The sequence below is a fragment of the Pseudopipra pipra genome, chromosome 3 (genome assembly GCF_036250125.1).
Source record: "Pseudopipra pipra isolate bDixPip1 chromosome 3, bDixPip1.hap1, whole genome shotgun sequence".
NCBI lineage: Eukaryota > Metazoa > Chordata > Aves > Passeriformes > Pipridae > Pseudopipra > Pseudopipra pipra.
Window position 1 is genome coordinate 15618597 of NC_087551.1, and position 14885 is coordinate 15633481.

The window sequence follows — 14885 nt, forward strand, 5'->3', positions numbered from 1 at the left end:
AGAAAAACTATCATGCTATTTAGATATTAGATGGCTAATACAAACTGCTAACTGGAGTTCTAGGATATTTTCACCTATGCTGAGGTTGCTTCCTTTAAGGAAATATTAAACTACAAATTTGTAAGCATGATAACTTAGCAGATCATTATTTCAACATGGAAGAAGTAGAAGCCTGTTTCCAAGTTTTATTAATTCAAGTCATAAAAAAGTTACAGCAACTTCAAATATGTACAAACTGCCATAAAAACATCATGTTTAGTTATACAGGAGACAGTCTCATTACAACGTGGCTACACAATCATTTTCAACAAAACTCCCACAAGGGCAAAATAACCATTTAAGCATGAATGCTCCAAAACCCTAGTAACAGCAGATGACAACTCATTTTATCATCATCAAAAAAAGTAAAATCAGGGAGCAATAGTTAAGTTTGACTTGAGTAAGACGGGGTGTTTAAGATTTAACCCTCAACAAATAGTAAAAGCATGGTTACCAATCTTGGCTGTTTTACCAATCATTAAGTGAGCACAACTGCCTCCCTTTCAGGAGGAAACTTTTAAGAGTTAAGATCCATGCCTTCAATGATGTTTGTTGTCTTCTTGTTTGAATCTTACTTGTCTTCAGTTGTTTTCGTTAAGCATTCAGTCCTCTATGCATTTCATTCATTTCCTTCACCTGAGGGGAGGAGGTAGAGGGAAATCAACAGTTGTGCTACTTCTCAACGTTAAGACTCAAGAAGTCAGTGGGATTTAGCAGCTTGGATTTTTATTAGCAAATGCATTTGATGCAACACTATCAACCATACTAAAACCATCAGCTTTTTTTTTTTTTTTTTTGTTAAGAACAAAGCACTATTTAAGGTGTGTGCATGAAGCAGACGTTTCTATTTAGCTAGACATTGTTTGAATTACTTTACAAAAGACTCCACACTTGGCGTGAAGCGTCGCTTTCTATTCCATTTGAAAGTAGCTCTTCAATAGACACTGCAAGCTGCATGCAAATACCTCAGTAAAGGTCTTCATTACAGGACAAGACTATCAGTATTTCCTGTGGATTGCGCAGCCCCTTGCTATAGATATGTAAAGTAGTACTTGCCGTCAGAAGCGCACCCCACCCCCCAGACCTGCGAACAGCAGATCACCAGTTCCCACTGGTAGTGCAGAACTACACAGATGTGAAAACTAGCTACAGAATGTGAATACTTTCAGTCTCCTTGAACACAGACGAAGCACCCAAAGCAAGCTTTCAACCTACGCCAAACTTAGGAGTTTCTGTTTCTGGTCAACCCCCCCGTATGTAGACCACAAATAGAAATTATTTACCTCAGCTTTCACGTACTTCCCTTTCCTCCTCCTTGTGAGGACCTGTAAGAGAACGCAATTTTTTTTATTCTTGATTTAATTGTAACTTAATCTGGTTTTGACTTTAAAACACAAAACTTGAAGCTGTCCTTCCCCCATCCTTCCAAAGTGAGGTACAAAAGAAGTTGTGTGTCAGTCTCAACTACTTTAAAGCAGGAGGTACTTTCTTAATCTCAGTGAATTGTTCCCCATATTTGTTTTTCAGGTGACAACCTTCAGTTTTAACTTTAAAGTGACAGTATGCCCATCATCAATTTCCCACCTCTCAAGTCTGCAGAAGCGAGCCAATTTAGAGAGGGAGACTGTTTCTATCAGCATCCAATTACCCTGGTACATTATTACTTCCCAAATTGCACCGTTGGCAGCTTTGTTAGAACTTACCAGAACAACAATTGCAGCAACTATTGCTATCACTACTACAACAATGACAGCAATCAGGCCAGGAGTCAGAGACTTCATGGAAAACTCCGGTGCTATTTCATCAACGTAGTAGACCACTGTCCTCTCAAGCTTCAGCGGTTCGTTATCAATGGTGAGATTTAGTGTGTTACTATGAAAGATGGAGTCACCTTTCACCTAAAAACCAATAGGAGAGACTTGCTAGTTCACATCGTAGTAGGCATTTATCCAGGCCCTGCAATAATTCATCTTGCTTTAGCCTGTATGCCACAAGATTCCCGAATGCCGTGCAATACACACAGCCAGCCTCTGGCAGACTTTACCCAGGACACACTTACATCTTTTTCAAAGTAGTAGGCCACATCAGCTATATCCACACCTCCAGAATATTTGTCTGAGGAATTCTGCTTCAGATCAATAGTAATGTACGGGTTTTCATACTGCAAAAAATACAGTGTGGTATTAAGAAGGAGTTTAAAGCCTGGCAAAATATTATGATCCACCTCACGAACCCACATCCTGAATCAAGTTTATGATACTTCATCTCAAGCCAGCTGTTTACAGTATGATTCAAATTCCACTTTTTTATGGAAGCAAAGAATTCATCTACAGACTAAGGAGAACAGTGTAATTTCTCCGCATTCAGTTCAGATACAGCTATTTGCTAACTGCTTAATAAGTGTCACTACTTTGAGAGCTTCTAAGACTCATGCTCTACTGCATTAGTCAAACAAGAGTTTTCAAAGTTACTCACAGCAAAATAAAATAATGATACTTTACTAAAAATTATGTGCCTCTTACCACAACATTAGTTATATAGCGTCCATTCAGCAAATAACGATTGGCAATTGTATCCGTGAAGAACCTGTAAGGATATTAAAGCCATGTGTTAGAAACAGTACTATTTTACACATATAATTTCAGAAGCAAAAAAGACCAGTGTAATTGTTTTTTCCCCGCAGTCTCTCTGTGGGGGGTGAGCCTCAGCCAGGAGCTAAATGTTTACCTAGTCTCTCACTCACTTCCGCCTGGCATGATTGGGAAAAGAATCAGAAGGGCAAAAATAAGGAAAAAACCCCCTCACGGGTCAAAATAAAGACAGTTTGATAAGTCAAAGCATTGGGTGAGGGAAAAAAAAAAATTGGTGCAAAAACAATAATCACTCAGCACTAGCAGATCAATGTCCAGCCAATCTCTGAGCAATGGTTACTTGGGAAAAACTTTCCCCCAGATTTATTGCTGAGCATGACATTATACAATATGGGTTATTTTTTCAGTCAATTCAGGTCAGCCCTGTCCCCTTCCCAGCCTCTTGCCCACCTCCAACCTACTCCCTGGGGCAGCAGAGTGAGAGTTTAAGAAGGTCTTGACATTATGTAAGCCCTGTTCGGCAACATCTAAAATATTAGTGACTTATTAGCACTGTTTTGGTTACTGGTCTAAAACACAGCACCATACAAACTGCCACCGAGAAAGTTAACTCCATCCCAGCCAAAACCAGTACACTCTCTTTATAAAGTATACTACAGTTCAGTTATCTCCTAACAACGAAGATGCACTTATTGAAAAATAAACACACTACTGCAGTGTTATACAGAAGAGGAGCTGGAGGGCAGCAGCTTTTGTTCCATAAAGTGGAATATCTAATAGCTACAAGCATATCTTTCTTGCTATATGACCTCTTACAGAGAGAAGTAGGATTTTGTTACAGGTAAAATAACTAAACTGTTCTTTTTCTCCCGCTGCTTCTATGTAGTCCCTCTGCCATCTTTGTCAGTTTACTTTCTAGCCAGTATCACCTATCACCTCCCATTTCCTTTAGTATATTGATTTTAGAAAAAAAAAAGGTAGAAATCAATTTTAAATGGAAACGAATCTCAGCAGTTAATTTATTTCCAATAAAAAATTAAAGCATTTCTATGAAGGATTCGTAGCTCACGTCTCAGATGTCTTACAAATCAGTTCATAAGTTTTACAGTGCTTTTAAACAATTATTTAGAATTACACTAGATATCTAGTAGAGCATGCAGACATGACATGACATCTTACAATCATCACTTACTTCTTTAAAGATTCGGCGTTCAGAGGAGCATTTCTCTCAGCATGTTTCATTTCAATGATGATCCATCTGAAGTATAATGAATATTCTTAAAGCATGTGCCTATAAAACTCATACCAAAAAAAAAAAAAAAATCTAACCCCAGATTAAAAAACAGAACAGTGAGATAAAAACAAAGCAAGCAAAGTCCCTTCCAAACTCCTTCAAGGTCTCCTTGTTTCTGAAGAAAAAAACCCCAGCAGTAACCAAGTGCTTATTGCCCCATCTTCATTCATTCTCAGCCCATCATTCACACAAGGCAGAGCCTCATACAGGAATGTTTTCATGTCACAGCACACCCTGTTGAAAGACTTACATCGTTCTGACTAATTGATTGCATTTCAAGTCCGAATCGTGTTTGTCAGTTCTTCTAACACCAGCTGTATTCACACACCAACAGGTGGTTCCATTGCACTGCTTCGCCTTGAAAGCACCACTGTTTTCACACTCAGGATCATAAAGGCCATCGGTATCTTGAAACGCATCTTTTGGTTTCTCACGACGCCCTGATTTTGAGCCCGTCGCTTCTGCTTTCATCAACAGGCATTTTGGAGTCACTAAAAATAACCAGAAAGTCACGTTATGCAGCATCAGACCACGCATGTCCAAAACAGAGCTCTTAGTCCGTAGAAACACAGGATTACATCAGCAGCAACCAGATTTGAAGCCATTCCATGGAAGAGCAGGTGTCTAAGGTGTAGGTGGTGCATAAAGTCAATACAATCGGGTACGTCGGCCTCTCAAGACAAAGGCCTAAGAAGTCCAGCCTTAGGACTTACAGCTTCCATTTTTTACAGCTAGAGGCTCACTTACACCTTAGCTGAGCTCAAACCTAGAGTAAGGTCTTGAGACAAGGCTCTTTCCTCTCTAGATTCGTAGCAAAAGTGATGATATGTGCTTGCAAGGAAGCTAAATATTCATCTTTGAGGAATCCTTGCCACTAGAGAACGAATATAGAGGAGGAGAGGAGAGCCTGCATCAATATAAGCGTACGCACTTCCACAGAAGTCGCACGGGAGGAACCCTAAACGCTTATCTTCCGTCGCCACTTGACCTGGAAGGCCAGGGAGAAGCATTCCTTCTTTACTACCATTATTTGCTGAGGATTCAAGGGTCATTTTCACCTATATCCCGGCGCTCTGCCTCCCCACCGTGCCCTTTTTACTCACAGGTGTCGCAGTACACGGTGATGCTGGAGCCGACGGCGTCGCACAAACACTTCGTATTGTCTATCCTGCAGTTGGTGACACGCTTGTTCATGTCGCAGATGCACGCTGGAAGAGAAGTGCGGCCCTGAGCAGGTACGGCGGGCAGGGAGCCGGGCAGGGAGCCGGGCAGGGAGCCGGGCAGGGAGCCGGGCAGGGAGCCGGGCAGGGAGCCGGGCACCGCCGCCCGCGCCCTGCCGCCGGGAGCCGGGAAGGACGGACAAAGCCGCCCCTCGCCGCTTGGGCGTGGCGTGCTCGCACCCCACCGCTTCCCACCTGGCCACCCGCCTCCCTCCCCGAGAGCGGGGCGAGAGCTTCCCTCGGAACGCCCGGGCTCCCCTCGGGTCGGGGACAAAGGGGCGCGGGTCGGGCGGTTCTGATCCCTCCCCGCACCTCCGGAGGAAGGGAGGGGGGCGCAACTTGGTGGTGGCGCCGCCGGGGCGGCTCCGGGGACAGCGGGGGGCGGGAGGGGGTCCCGGGATGGGGGAGCCCCGTCAGGAGCGGGGCGCAGGGCGGACGGAGGGATGCGGGTACTCACAGCTCTGCTGGGCACAGACGGCGGTGCAGAACAGCAGCAGCAGGAGGAGCGCAGCCCCGCAGAGCGGCTTCATGGCTGGGGCGGGCGGCGGGCCGCGGGGAGGCCGGGGGAAAGTCCTCGGGGACGCGGGCGGACAGGGAGCGGTACGTGCACGGCAGCGGCGGCGGAGCGGAGTGAGCCGCCCGACAGGTTCCGCAGGTGGAGGTGGCTGCGCCGCGCCCTCCCGGCTCCGGTTACACCTGGGACGCGGGGGGGCGGCGGCGGCTCCTCCCCCGGGACAGCCGAGCGCGCATTAAACCACCGCCGCCCCCTCCTCCCCCCGCACCTGGGCGAAACTGGATGGGGCAGGGCGGGAATCGCTCCCGGCCCGGCCCAAGCAGAGCCTCTTTGGCGGGACGGGGATGGGGAGGGGGAGCAGCGGAGCGAGGGGCGTCCCGAGGCGCGGCCGTGCCCGGTAAAAGGGCTGCGAAACCGCCCCGCCCGCGCTGTGAGGGGCGGCGGGACGGGGCTGCGGCGGCGATCCGGGGGACAGCTGCCCCCGCCGTCGAGGAGAAACTGTTAGTCATCGAGGGAGCTCCCGGGCGTGTTTGCGCGGTGACACACGGGCAGGGGGAGCAGAGCCGGCGCCCCTCCCGGCGCGGGGTTTCCCGCGCTGGCCGCTGACCTTCAGCGCGCTGGGGCGGCCGCCCCGAGGTCCCTGCCCTGGCCGCGTGGCCGCCGGGATCTTCCCTCGGGAGGGCGGCGGGGGGTTGTCTCCGCTCCCCCCTCGTCGAGCTGAGAGCCAGCAGTGAATGCTCGTACTCCATAGCGAGCTTTGTTCACGTCCGGGGATGCCCTGTGAGCTGCTCTGTGGTGGACATAGCTCCTGATAATTCCTCAGTTATCTTAAAAACCAGAACTCTTGTCTGTATAGAATGAACTATTTTGTAAGGACCTTTGTGCTGGTTATGTGTTTCGTTTTTATTTTCTTTTGTTTGTTTGTTTCTTATACCCAGTAGAGCTCTCTACCTTAGGGGCTGTTCTGAAGAGTCGCTCCTGGTGCTGCAGTATCCGCATTTCCTTGTTCAGGAAAACGTAGTCCTGGGTGCTTTGTCTCTGAGCAGCACAGCTTTGTGGGAACCTACAAAATGGGAAGTAGTGCCAGAGCCCTGCGAAGTTGCTGAGGAGGAAACACGCGAAAGCCTGCTGCAGGCTTTAAAATGGCTTTCCTAAGAGTAAAAGCAATGCCAAAATGGAAGACAAAAGATATGCCACACTGGAAATATATTCTGAAGCTTGAGTTTATTAATTCAGTTAAAAAATATGCATAGATCTTTCTGAAAGATATATTAGTACCTGAGAAAAACAAGTTATTTTAGTACAGGAAAAAAACAGAATGACGTCCCTTTAAGTCTGTTCCTGCATGTATGAGAAATCAACAGCGTTTTCAAAGACTTGAAATGTCCTCTTACCAGTTCACTGTACAATAAAAACACGTTGCTGCGTTTGTACAGGCAGACCGCAGTTAATGAAACTTTGGAAGCTTTACACGTTCTGAAATGAAATGCAGGTGAGCTATCTTTGTGGGTTTGTCTCTGTGCGCAGCTTGTTTGTGTTGTATCTGGTTTTGTATTTTGTATCCAGTGCCCTGCTGCAATCTGGTAGGTGCTGTCTCAGATGGGTCCAAGTTAAAGGGCTGTTCTTTGGGTTTGCTCCTGGTACCGCCCAGATTGGTGTTTTGCAGCATTTATCTTGGTTCTCTTTGAGGTTTTTTGTGGCTTCTTATATTCTTCTGATACACTTGTCAAAGACTCAAAAGCTTGATCCTAGCAATATAAAAACTTGGGAAGATTGAAGACTCAGATACATCTTGCATTGCTGCTGTCAAATGATGGTGTTTTTCAGAAAGATGAGCAGTATCAATAGGCTCAGAAACGCCTGCCTTACTGTAAGCTCATTTTCTATGTAAATGTACCAGTTTGTTCAAGATGAGAAGAGTTATCTTGTTATCAAATTGCCAAGCTGAGCGACACAAGCCCTAATAATAAGGAACAATAAATTTTATTATAGCCTTTTGCCCTTTTTTCTTATTTTTTTTTATTTCAAATACTTAAATGGTACAAAGATAGATGTATCATGTTGCTTTTTGTAGTATGGTGCTTCATTTGGCTCCAGTTTGCAGGACCTAATAAAGAGCTCACAATGTATGATTTCACTAGGTTTCCAAATCTGAAAAAATGATTGTTTAAATGTTGCTCAGTAGTTTTGAAGGGGAGTTGCTCTACGTGATGTTGTTCCCCAGCAAGACAATGGAAATGAGGGACCATTCACAATAGTGTTGATCTTACCCTCTTTCACAGTTGAGGGAAGTTTCTTCTTAGAATCAAAGCCAGTAGAGCAGGCATGTGGCTAAACAGATACAAGGACCTGAGTATTGCAGTAGCTTTATTACACAAGTACTTGGGTTTCCAGGGGGTTGGGAGGCAGTGTATTCTTTGTAACTTTTGTGGCAATTTTAACTCTTTGTCCTGGAATACATGACCTTATTCAATGGCTATTCTATATTAACTTTCCTCAGCCCACAGCTTTAAAGGTAAGGCCTCGCATATTGGTTATAAACAGGATAATTTTATCAACTGTTGGAGATACCTCCTCTTATCAAATAGCTGAATGCTGATTAGGCAGTGCAGTGTAGGCTAGTTGTGGTTTGCTCTTATTAAATCATAATTACAGCTCAGACAAATTATAATTTAAATGCTTCGAGCACATTACTGACTCTGCCATATAGCAAAAAGAAAAAAAAGTTTTGGTCACCAAGACCTACATACACCATGTGAAACTATATTTGGAAAACTGATGTGATCTTCGTTTTTCAGCTTTTGCTCTGTAATTTACATCTGCTTCAGGTTTGGAGAATAAAGTTCTATTCACTAAAGTACTCAGGAGAGGTTGACACCAGTGCAAGGAGATTTTTTGTTGACTTCTGTGAACTTCGAATCAGATCTGAGGAGATAAATCCAGCTCTTTCTGAAGCCAATAAGAATTGGTGTGATACTGGGATCTGAGCTAGGTTTTTACCGGGTCATTTCCAGGTCTTCACTACAAATTTGGTAAGTGGGCTTTGTGAAACTCCCCAGGTACAGGAAAGTGGGGAAATCTGCTTTCAGGGAAAGTCGCAAGGATGTGTGAGTCACTCCTGAAGTATCAGGAAACGATGCAAGGTGGGGCTGTGACATGCACTGTGGTCAGCAGATCAGAGAGATGAGTGGAGAGAACATGATCAGTGCCACTGGGGTATTTGGCAATCGAGCTCTAACTGAGATTCTTCAGAGGCTGCAAACCTGATTGGTTTTGGGTGTACCCTTGTGAAGATAACCAAAGTGTGGTCCCTAGAAAATAGGTCATGTATTATAGCAGATAGCAAAACATAATGTTGCTAAGGTTTTTCTAACAAAATCAATGGATTTTCAAAATTCATTATGGCTTTTAACTGGTTAAGGCTGACAATGATAGAAACAATCAGAAACACACATGCTCAAAAGTGCCAACAGCTATTTTGAACAGTAGATGTTGCTATATATGTCACCTATGTTATAGACTTGCTCAGGAACTTTATTAGGGTAGCTCTAGGATGTTTGCATTCAAATTTTTTGGCAGACTGGACCATCTACACAGAATGAAGCTGTGAAAGGACTGTAGGAAGAGAACAGTGTTGAGAAATTATATACAGTATCTTGTCCAGAACATGTTTCTGAATATTCCATGTCGCCACAAATTGACATATGCTGCTGCTCAAGGAACTGTAATGGTGCTTCTGCGCTTTTTATTTTTCCTGCAGGTTTGAAAACCACCATATAACAGGTAAGTCTTGTTATGCTGATTTGAATAATGAGAACATTGAGAGTCTTGGAGAACTTCGATGTTTTAGCCATATGGAGCTGGTCAGGTATAGAGCCAGTAAGAAAACAAATGAGCAGTCATGTCTTTCTGCTAGACTGAGTGTCTAACAACTTCCAAACACTAAAAAAAAAGCTAGTTTACACGTTTGGGTTTTTTTTTGCCTCTTTCTACATTGTGACTTTTTTTTAATAATAAAAAAAGTTTAAAAATACGTCTGTGTATTTTGACAAAATTTTAATGCACACTGGAGATGGAAATTAGTTCAGAGGCAGTGGCAACCCTCATAAAACTGTCCTCGGCTTCAGAAGCCCACAACCTGGGTCTCTGTTGGGCTGGAGACCTTTGACTAAAAGTAAGAGTAGCTACTAAGAGGTAAAGGGCTGTTGGTTCAGAGGTTCATAAAACTAGACAGGGTGTAGCCACAGGAGAGAAATGCTCATGCCATTAACATATGTTCTATTTGCGTCTTTGAGGATTATAGAAACCAACCTGTCTGATACGTTGTGGCATCCTCACCTCTCTGCCAGGGCTTAGTCTTAACTCCAGAGGGTGGGGTCAGTAACAGGTTTGTCATCCTCGTCTTTACTTACCTGAAAATACATCTCCGTGGCTCTATTACTGACAGCATTTTTTAGAACATCTATTGTCAGCATTCAAAGCTGCTTAAAATGAGCAGCACTAGATGTTAAAAACTTAGTAACTCTTCATACCAACTGCTGTGTAGCAGCAAGGCAAGCCTTTTGATTTCATACTGCGCCTGATCCCTTAGAACACTCCCTGGTTTAGTGAGGTTTGGAAGGGGCTCACAGGAAAACAACAGATCACAAGTTGTAGTTAAAAGAAGCTCCATTTACACTAAAATAGTTTCAATTCCGGCATCTAATACTTTTTCTTTTTCCCTTTTAGCCATTTTCTGTGAAAGAAGATACAGATGGAACTTTGTCAAAACACTTGTTAAAAATTGTTTGAAGAGTCCTAAGTGGTTTTTAACATGTTTTATCACATGACAACATCTCTGTGCTGTGGGCAGAACTGAAGCAGATGGTTATACAGACAGATAGTTGTCCTGTCTCTCAGCATGGTGTTATCAGAAGGCACACTGAGTACTTCTCTCACAACCTGAAGGTGTCTGCCATTCAATTTGCTTGTGCTGGACTTGTCTTATATAGGTACAGGTTGCTGCAAGGCTAGTAAGGGTGTGGATTTATAGTTTGTCAGGTAACCCACATTAACAACCTATGGACACAGCTGTGCCCAGCAGTGAGCAGAAGCCGTGTGTTCCTCAATGAAAACAGGGCCACAGCATGCACAGAGGCAGTTTCCAGGGAGCAGCTAACACGCTGTAAATCCCCACCCACTCTTGCCTCACTCTAATTTGTGTGCATAGTCATACCCCAAGCAAAGGTGAATAAATACACCCATGAGCTGGGCAGAAAAATCTCATCCCACAAACGCCATTTAGCATAACACAACGGACAGCAGAGAGTGGGCTTAAGAAAGCTGGGTTTACCATTGGTGTCGGGGTTTTTCCCCTCGCTGAAATAAATTGCTTTTGTATTGTGACTACTTTCACAGTTCACAAGTTTCCCTTTTTTTTTTTCAGTTAGCAATAGCTGTTACCAAAGTTCATCTGTTTCTCTTTGCACTTTAATTTACAACCCTTGTACTAGTCATTTTATTGCTTCAACCTCTGAGTAAGAGAATTTTTACAGCTTGTTCATACCGAACTTGGAGAAACAAGAAGGCTTTTTGACCTGTTGTGGTGTAATTATAGACCCCATTGCTTCTTGGGAGGGGCATTCAATGTTTAACAAACTATGGCAACTCTAATTTAACTGTGTGGAGCCTGGACCATCAGATGTGAGTTAAAAAAAAATGAAAATCTTGGACTTTTTCCAGCTCACATTTTAATTTGTCTGTTTTTAGTCTCCAAGAGGGCTGCCCTTGAAGTTCCGTCTTCCCACTATGAAACTTCATGCAGCTCCTTTCTTAGCAGTATGAGGGCATTGGAGCCAAATAAGAAAACAATTTTCTCTTCCTTCAGAAATTATAGCTACACTGCTCTTGATTAATCCTTTCATGGCATAAGTCTTCTGAATGCCATGCCATGAAAGCACGGCTCTTGACAACAAAAAAATTGTCCTGTCTTAATTACTACTATTGTTACTATTATCGTTTCTTAATTACTACTATTGTTTCCCCTATTATAGGGCATGTTGTCATGGACAATGATTCAATTGTTTTCAACAGTATAAAAACAGAGAATAAATAGATACCATGTTTGAAAGACTTTGTGATCTGAATTTTGTGATCTGAATTATGTGATCAGTAAACTTTGGAACTGGAAAACAAAATGAGAAAAATTTGATTAAATTAACACATTTTGTCCAGTTACAGAATAATAAGCCAGCTAGGTAAGAGTTTGAAGGCTCCCACCTATTCTTCAGCCACTCAAACAGCTCTTATTTAAGAAATGCTGAACTTGCCTTCAGGAAAAGAATTAGGATGTTATTTTGAAAGCACCAATGTTTTTCTACTTTTGATGTCCCTAGATAATAACATAAGATATATTTCCTGGATAATAGATTGCTTAGATATTTTGTAGTTTAGTCTATTGATGTATGCATATACATTACATCAGTGAGACAAAGCATTTGTGTTATTTGCCAGGCGGAATGGAACACTTTAGCTAATGCCATTTTATAAAAACGACTCTTAAGTAAAATTCTTGAAGTTTTCTTTGTTCAGCCACATTTGCTTCAGAAATGTTTTCAAAGTCCAGGGTTTGCTAGTTGTTTCTGAGAGGAAAGCAGAGAAAAAGGGAAGCTGAAGAGCTCCCATTTTTCAGTGTTAATGTAGGCAACCCGGTCACTCTGTGCATGCGCAATACGCCGGCAGTGCCCCGGGCATGGCTGACACACACCTGGTCCTTGCTCCTGTGCCTCAGGAAGCCTGGTGCTCTTAGCAGCTGGAACAAATGGCTCCAGCGTCATGGAGGTATAGAGGAGTCCTGTTTATAGGGGTCTTTGCACAATTCAGCATGAACAAACAGCATGGGCAGAAACGGGTAACAAGTAACCATGGTTATTAAATACTCGCAAATCCAAAATACAACCTCCAGTGGCTTAAAAAAGCTACAGTTTGGTGGATAACATCAGATGATTCAAAAAACACTTAGAGAAGAACTGTGCAGATCTCCTTTCCCTCTGACATAAAATATGCACTAAGAGTTTTGAGTTACCCATGTTGAGAGATCCATAATTCATCACTTGCCTTTTTGTGATATGATAGTGAAGACGTAATGTAGTCTACCCCATCTATTTATTTTGACAAAGCAATTTGAACTCTTCTGATAAGACTGCTTCATTTCATTTGCAACCAGCACACAAGTGCCAATTCTTAAAAATAAATCTTAAGGGCTTCCCCTGTCTGCTTTGAATTAGTTAAGTTCATAGAAGATATATCAGTCTATTTACAGTAGGAATGAACAGCAAGTTCAGACTTATGTCCCTGGCACTTTATGTGGATTTGCTGCTGCAGAGTACTTGACTGTTTTGAAGTATGCAGGAGCAGCATGTTTAAACATGCACTGTGTTTGCTGGCAGCCTTCACCTTCTTTTACCACTTGCTGTATTAGTCTAGTCAGTGCAGTTCTTATTCACTCTTCAATTTGAAAATAATTTTTTTCTTCTAGTTCCTGAATTTCTCAGTACCTGAGGACACCTACAGCTGTCCTGGGACTTAAGTATTAGAAAATGCTGCTGCTATATGCTTAGAAGTTCTTTTCAAGTAAACAAAGCTGGAAACAATTTTCCTGCCCATTCATCCCTAAGTGACATACACTTAAGTGACACTGAACCATTTCTAGTTCTAATCATACTGTCATCATGACTGGGCTTCGCGAACAAAGATTTGGGAAGGGCTCTACCCACGTTTGTCACAAGCGCGTTTGTGGCTAAAAAGGCCAATACGGGATAGGCACGTCCGGTTGCAAAAGGCACAGCAGAAGGACTCTTTAGGTGGTAAATTCAGCAAGACAAGATTCTTTCTGCATTGTCTTTTCTCCTCAAGGGTGATCCTACGTGCGTTCTCAAAAGCATCAGCAGCGTTATAGATGGTGTGTCTCCAGGCCTCCCGATTGGAGGCCAGAGTAGACCAGTTATGATGATCAATATGGCCAAGGTTGAGATGTTGTTTCAGGGAGTCCTTGTATCTCCTCTTGGGGGCTCCTTTCTTGTGGCAGATGGTGGCAAGTTCACCATAAAGCAAGATCTTGGGGAGGCGGTGGTCCTTCATCCTGGAGACGTGTCCTGCCCAACACAGCTGTGTTCTCAGCAACATGGCCTCAATACTTGTGACTGCTGCTTGTTCTAGAACAGATGTGTTGGTCACATAATCTGACCAGTGGATGTTTAGGATTGTACGGAGGCAGCGTTGATGGAAGCGTTCTAGGAGACACAGGTGGTGGCAGTAGATGACCCGTGATTCAGACCCATATAAAAGAATAGACAGCACTATGGCTCTGTAAACACTGATCTTTGTACTTTTCTTCGTGTTTATTTTGCCAAACTCTTTTATGAAGCTTTCCGAAGGCACTATATGCCTTTGCTAACATGTTGTCTATCTCTCCGTCAATCCTACCATCCGAAGAGATGAGGCTACCTAGGTAATTAAACTGCTGGACTGATTTGAGCTCTGATTTGCTGTAACATTTGTCAAAAGCAAGGATTTAGCTGTAAGGCACCTTTCCAGTGTCCTTGCTCACTATCTCCAGTAGCAAACTGGTAAGGCATATTCAATCTGTTATGCTTAGCCCTAGTCCTGACACCATGATGCCATAATAATTTGTTTCACACAACTCATCTAAATCCTTACTCTTTCTTCCCACGTAAGAAAAAAAAATAGGTTTCTGGTGTTAGATGTGGGTTCAGGTGGTTTACCTGTTCCTCTTTAATTTACTGAAACTTGTGTGACTTGCTCCACCCTTTATTCTGAAAGAATTAATGACATGTCCAAAGTTTGCTTTTTAGATGCATGTTTCAGTTTCGTTATGGTCTTTAGGAATGGAGTTTTCAGCCTGTGTGCATTAAATTTAGAACTCATTTGACTGAGAGGCCAGGCTCCCCCAGCAAGGTCAGCAGTCCTCTCTACAGGGAAGAGATATTTTTTTCTATTTTTCATTTCTATTTTTTTTCTATTTTTCATTTCTATTTTTTTTCTATTTTTCATTTCTATTTTTTTTTTTCTATTTCTCTGCAAGACCTGGGAAAAGTCTATAATTGAAAAATACATATTTTATTGTGAACAATGATCTCCATTTAAAAGAACTAATGGTGGTTCTTCATGACTTTGCTTGAAAAGAAATATCACGTGTTTTTCCTGTGGTACTTTATCTTTCTTAAATA

At 43.0% G+C, this 14885-nt stretch overlaps 1 protein-coding gene across 1 annotated transcript; it reads right to left on the reverse strand.

The window, feature by feature from the left end:
• Positions 1–171: 171 nt before the first annotated feature.
• EPCAM (epithelial cell adhesion molecule) lies at positions 172–5877 on the reverse strand. Its single transcript, XM_064647997.1, has 9 exons — positions 5602–5877; positions 5028–5132; positions 4175–4415; positions 3823–3888; positions 2562–2625; positions 2099–2200; positions 1743–1937; positions 1323–1364; positions 172–675 (listed from the first exon to the last, which is right to left on the reverse strand). The coding sequence occupies exons 1-9, from the start codon at positions 5672–5674 to the stop codon at positions 634–636; spliced, it is 930 nt and encodes a 309-aa protein (XP_064504067.1). The 5' UTR covers positions 5675–5877; the 3' UTR covers positions 172–633.
• Positions 5878–14885: the final 9008 nt, after the last annotated feature.

Bases quoted from the DNA above. Each gene is read 5' to 3' on its own strand.
- EPCAM (XM_064647997.1), bottom strand. From the start codon at position 5,674: ATGAAGCCGCTCTGCGGGGCTGCGCTCCTCCTGCTGCTGCTGTTCTGC. The intron at 4,416-5,027 runs GTGAGTAAAAAG...GGTTATTTTTAG, and splicing joins CACCGTGTACTGCGACACCT to TGACTCCAAAATGCCTGTTG. The intron at 1,365-1,742 runs GTAAGTTCTAAC...GTTCTCTTACAG, and splicing joins TTGCTGCAATTGTTGTTCTG to GTCCTCACAAGGAGGAGGAA.